The sequence below is a fragment of the Alexandromys fortis genome, unplaced genomic scaffold (genome assembly GCF_014885135.2).
Source record: "Alexandromys fortis isolate MF-2015 unplaced genomic scaffold, M_Fortis_MF-2015_v1.1 scaffold_94, whole genome shotgun sequence".
NCBI classification, from domain to species: Eukaryota; Metazoa; Chordata; class Mammalia; order Rodentia; family Cricetidae; genus Alexandromys; species Alexandromys fortis.
The window spans coordinates 3,928,144-3,930,796 of NW_026067979.1; the positions used below are offsets into that span (position 1 = coordinate 3,928,144).

General features: G+C 44.9%; 1 protein-coding gene across 1 annotated transcript; it reads left to right on the forward strand.

Annotated features, from left to right (window-relative positions):
• Positions 1 to 353: 353 nt before the first annotated feature.
• LOC126511087 (60S ribosomal protein L31) lies at positions 354 to 763 on the forward strand. The gene has a single exon (XM_050157976.1). The coding sequence runs from the start codon at positions 384 to 386 to the stop codon at positions 759 to 761; it is 378 nt and encodes a 125-aa protein (XP_050013933.1). The 5' UTR covers positions 354 to 383; the 3' UTR covers positions 762 to 763.
• The last annotated feature ends 1,890 nt before the right edge of the window (positions 764 to 2,653 follow it).

Below are 2,653 nucleotides of genomic sequence, written 5' to 3' on the forward strand. Positions count from 1 at the left end.
CGCGCGCGCGCATGCACATGCATGTGTAATATGTATAATGGGCTTTATGAAATGCGCCACATTAGCTAGATAGATTTTGAGATGCATAAATGATGTGAGTACTTGGGCTGTATTAATTTAGCCCATCTAGAAATGCCTGGAAAATAATAGGTATTCAATAAGTCACTGTGTAATAAATAAATGAAGAATGGATTTTGAAGTCCTCGTTGTTGTTTTTATTGAGGTCAATATAAAAATAAACCACGTCGCCAGCTTAGGCCCGGCAGAGTGAGTATGGCGGCGGGGTCCTGGCTCTGAAATCGAGCGCCATCCTCTCCGGGCGCGGGGCGGGCCGGCTTGGGGGATTTGTTCCGCGCTGACCGGAGTCTCGGCGATCGGCGGCGATGGCTCCCGCAAAGAAGGGTGGCGAGAAGAAGAAGGGCCGTTCTGCCATCAACGAGGTGGTGACCCGAGAATACACCATCAACATTCACAAGCGCATCCATGGCGTGGGCTTTAAGAAGCGTGCTCCTAGGGCACTCAAAGAAATCCGGAAATTTGCCATGAAGGAGATGGGGACTCCAGATGTGCGGATTGATACCAGGCTCAATAAAGCCGTCTGGGCCAAAGGAATAAGGAATGTTCCATATCGTATCCGGGTACGTTTGTCCAGAAAACGTAATGAGGATGAGGACTCACCAAACAAACTCTACACGTTGGTAACTTACGTGCCTGTTACCACATTCAAAAATCTACAGACAGTCAATGTGGATGAGAACTAACCTACTGAATCTCAAATAAAGTTGGAGAACAGCCAAAAATAAAAAAAATAAAAAAAAATAAACCACGTCTCTTCAGGTACTATAAACCTGCCCTTGAAGACCCCGTCCATCAGTGAGAGGAAAGAGTACTTTGAATTTAATCTTAGCTCTACCTCTTAGCCATCCGTGTGACCTCAGGGCAGTTACTTAACCTGCCAGTGTAGTAGTTCTCCAAACTAGAGAATATAGTTTAACTCATAGGATTATTGAGAGGCCTGAGTGAAATGACATTTATCAAATCTACCAAATGGCTAACTTAGTCTTAAAGCACTCCTGGACCCTCGGGGGCCTCCTTGACTTGTTAGGAAGGCGACATGGGAATTGTTTGTCACAGGGGCATGAGACACGCTGCAGTCCCAAAGTTGGGGCTACGAGATACACATATGGGGCCGTGTGCTTTTGTTTTTAGGAACTTCTGGTATACTCTAGTATTTCCCAGGATGAGATGACCATGGGCAGGGTCACGAAGTGACATACCACGTGACAGGAGATGCTTCAGGGGCCTCTATCCCAGCAGGATACTCTGATGAACATAGGCTGTTGGGTTCAAGAGGCTATGTTTGAATACCAGGGAGACAAGGAGTAGACTTGAGGTGGTTAATCTGCATTTTATCAACTTGGTGGATTTAAAATCACCTTGCTGAAAAAATTCTGGGTGTGGGCTGGAAAGTTTCTGGAGGTGGGGAACTTACTCTGAATGTGGTTGGCCACCTTCCTTGGGGCTGTGGGCTCACACACAGTGAATTAAAAGGAAACATATGAGTACTATTGTTCTCTCCTGGCTTCCTGACTGGGGACACAATGTGACTGTCTGCCTCATGCCCCTGATGCCCCCTCTGGGATCACTCTCAGCACCATGCTTTCATTGACACACTATTCTACACCCTTAAATTATAAGCCAAAATGGACCTTTAGGAATTTGGTCATCATAGCAATAGGGCAGTAACTTATAGACTGGCTAAGGGGAGTTAAGTCTTGTGACACTTTCGTGCAAGTGGGGGCTCAAGTTATGGTGGGGGGGGACTCCAAAACGGGGAGACCTCCAAAGCTGGTTTCTAATTCCATTTCAAAAATGTCAAGTTTCTAGAGTATCTTTCATATTAGCCAATAAATTTAAATATATATACACATATATATATTAAAAAACCTTCCCTATGGAGAAAAGTATCCATCGGAAGAGGCAGTATCAGCAAAAAGTAACCAGGAGAAGCAGAGGGACAGACATGGCTACCCGAGGGGGAAGGGAGATGTACTCTATGGGACAGGCCAACAGTACCCCATGCTGTTAGGTCATCAGTAAAACCCAGGGCTAAGGGCTGTGACTCTGATTCTGCCCCTAAAGATATCCATTTCTTAAGAGAAAAATCCTAGCTCTTCAATTATACTAAGTAAAACCAATCTATGGACTACAATACTTAAAAAAAAAAAAAAACCACCTTGTCTCTGTGCCTCTGTGTGTGCTTTGGGGTGGCTGTGGGGTTAGGGTTAGTGTGCACATGGCACAAAAATGGACATCAGAAGTCACCCTTTGCCATCCTCCATGACACAGTCTTTTGCTGTTTGCCACTGCATAGGTTACATTATCTGACCCTCAGGCTTCTGGGGATTTTCATATCTTCACCTCCAAACCTCACCACGAGAGCAGTGGGATTTACAGCTGCACACTGCCATGTCTAGCTTTCTTAAAACAAAGGTTCTGGGGATCTGAACTTGGGTTTCTGGAGTTATCTCTCCAGCCCATTAGTTAGTTCGTTTCAACACTCACCCTTTTAACTCCACGGTTTCATGGTAAATATAGTCCTATTATTTGTAAGTAGAAATCAATGTAGCTTGAGCCATTTAAAAATTTGACC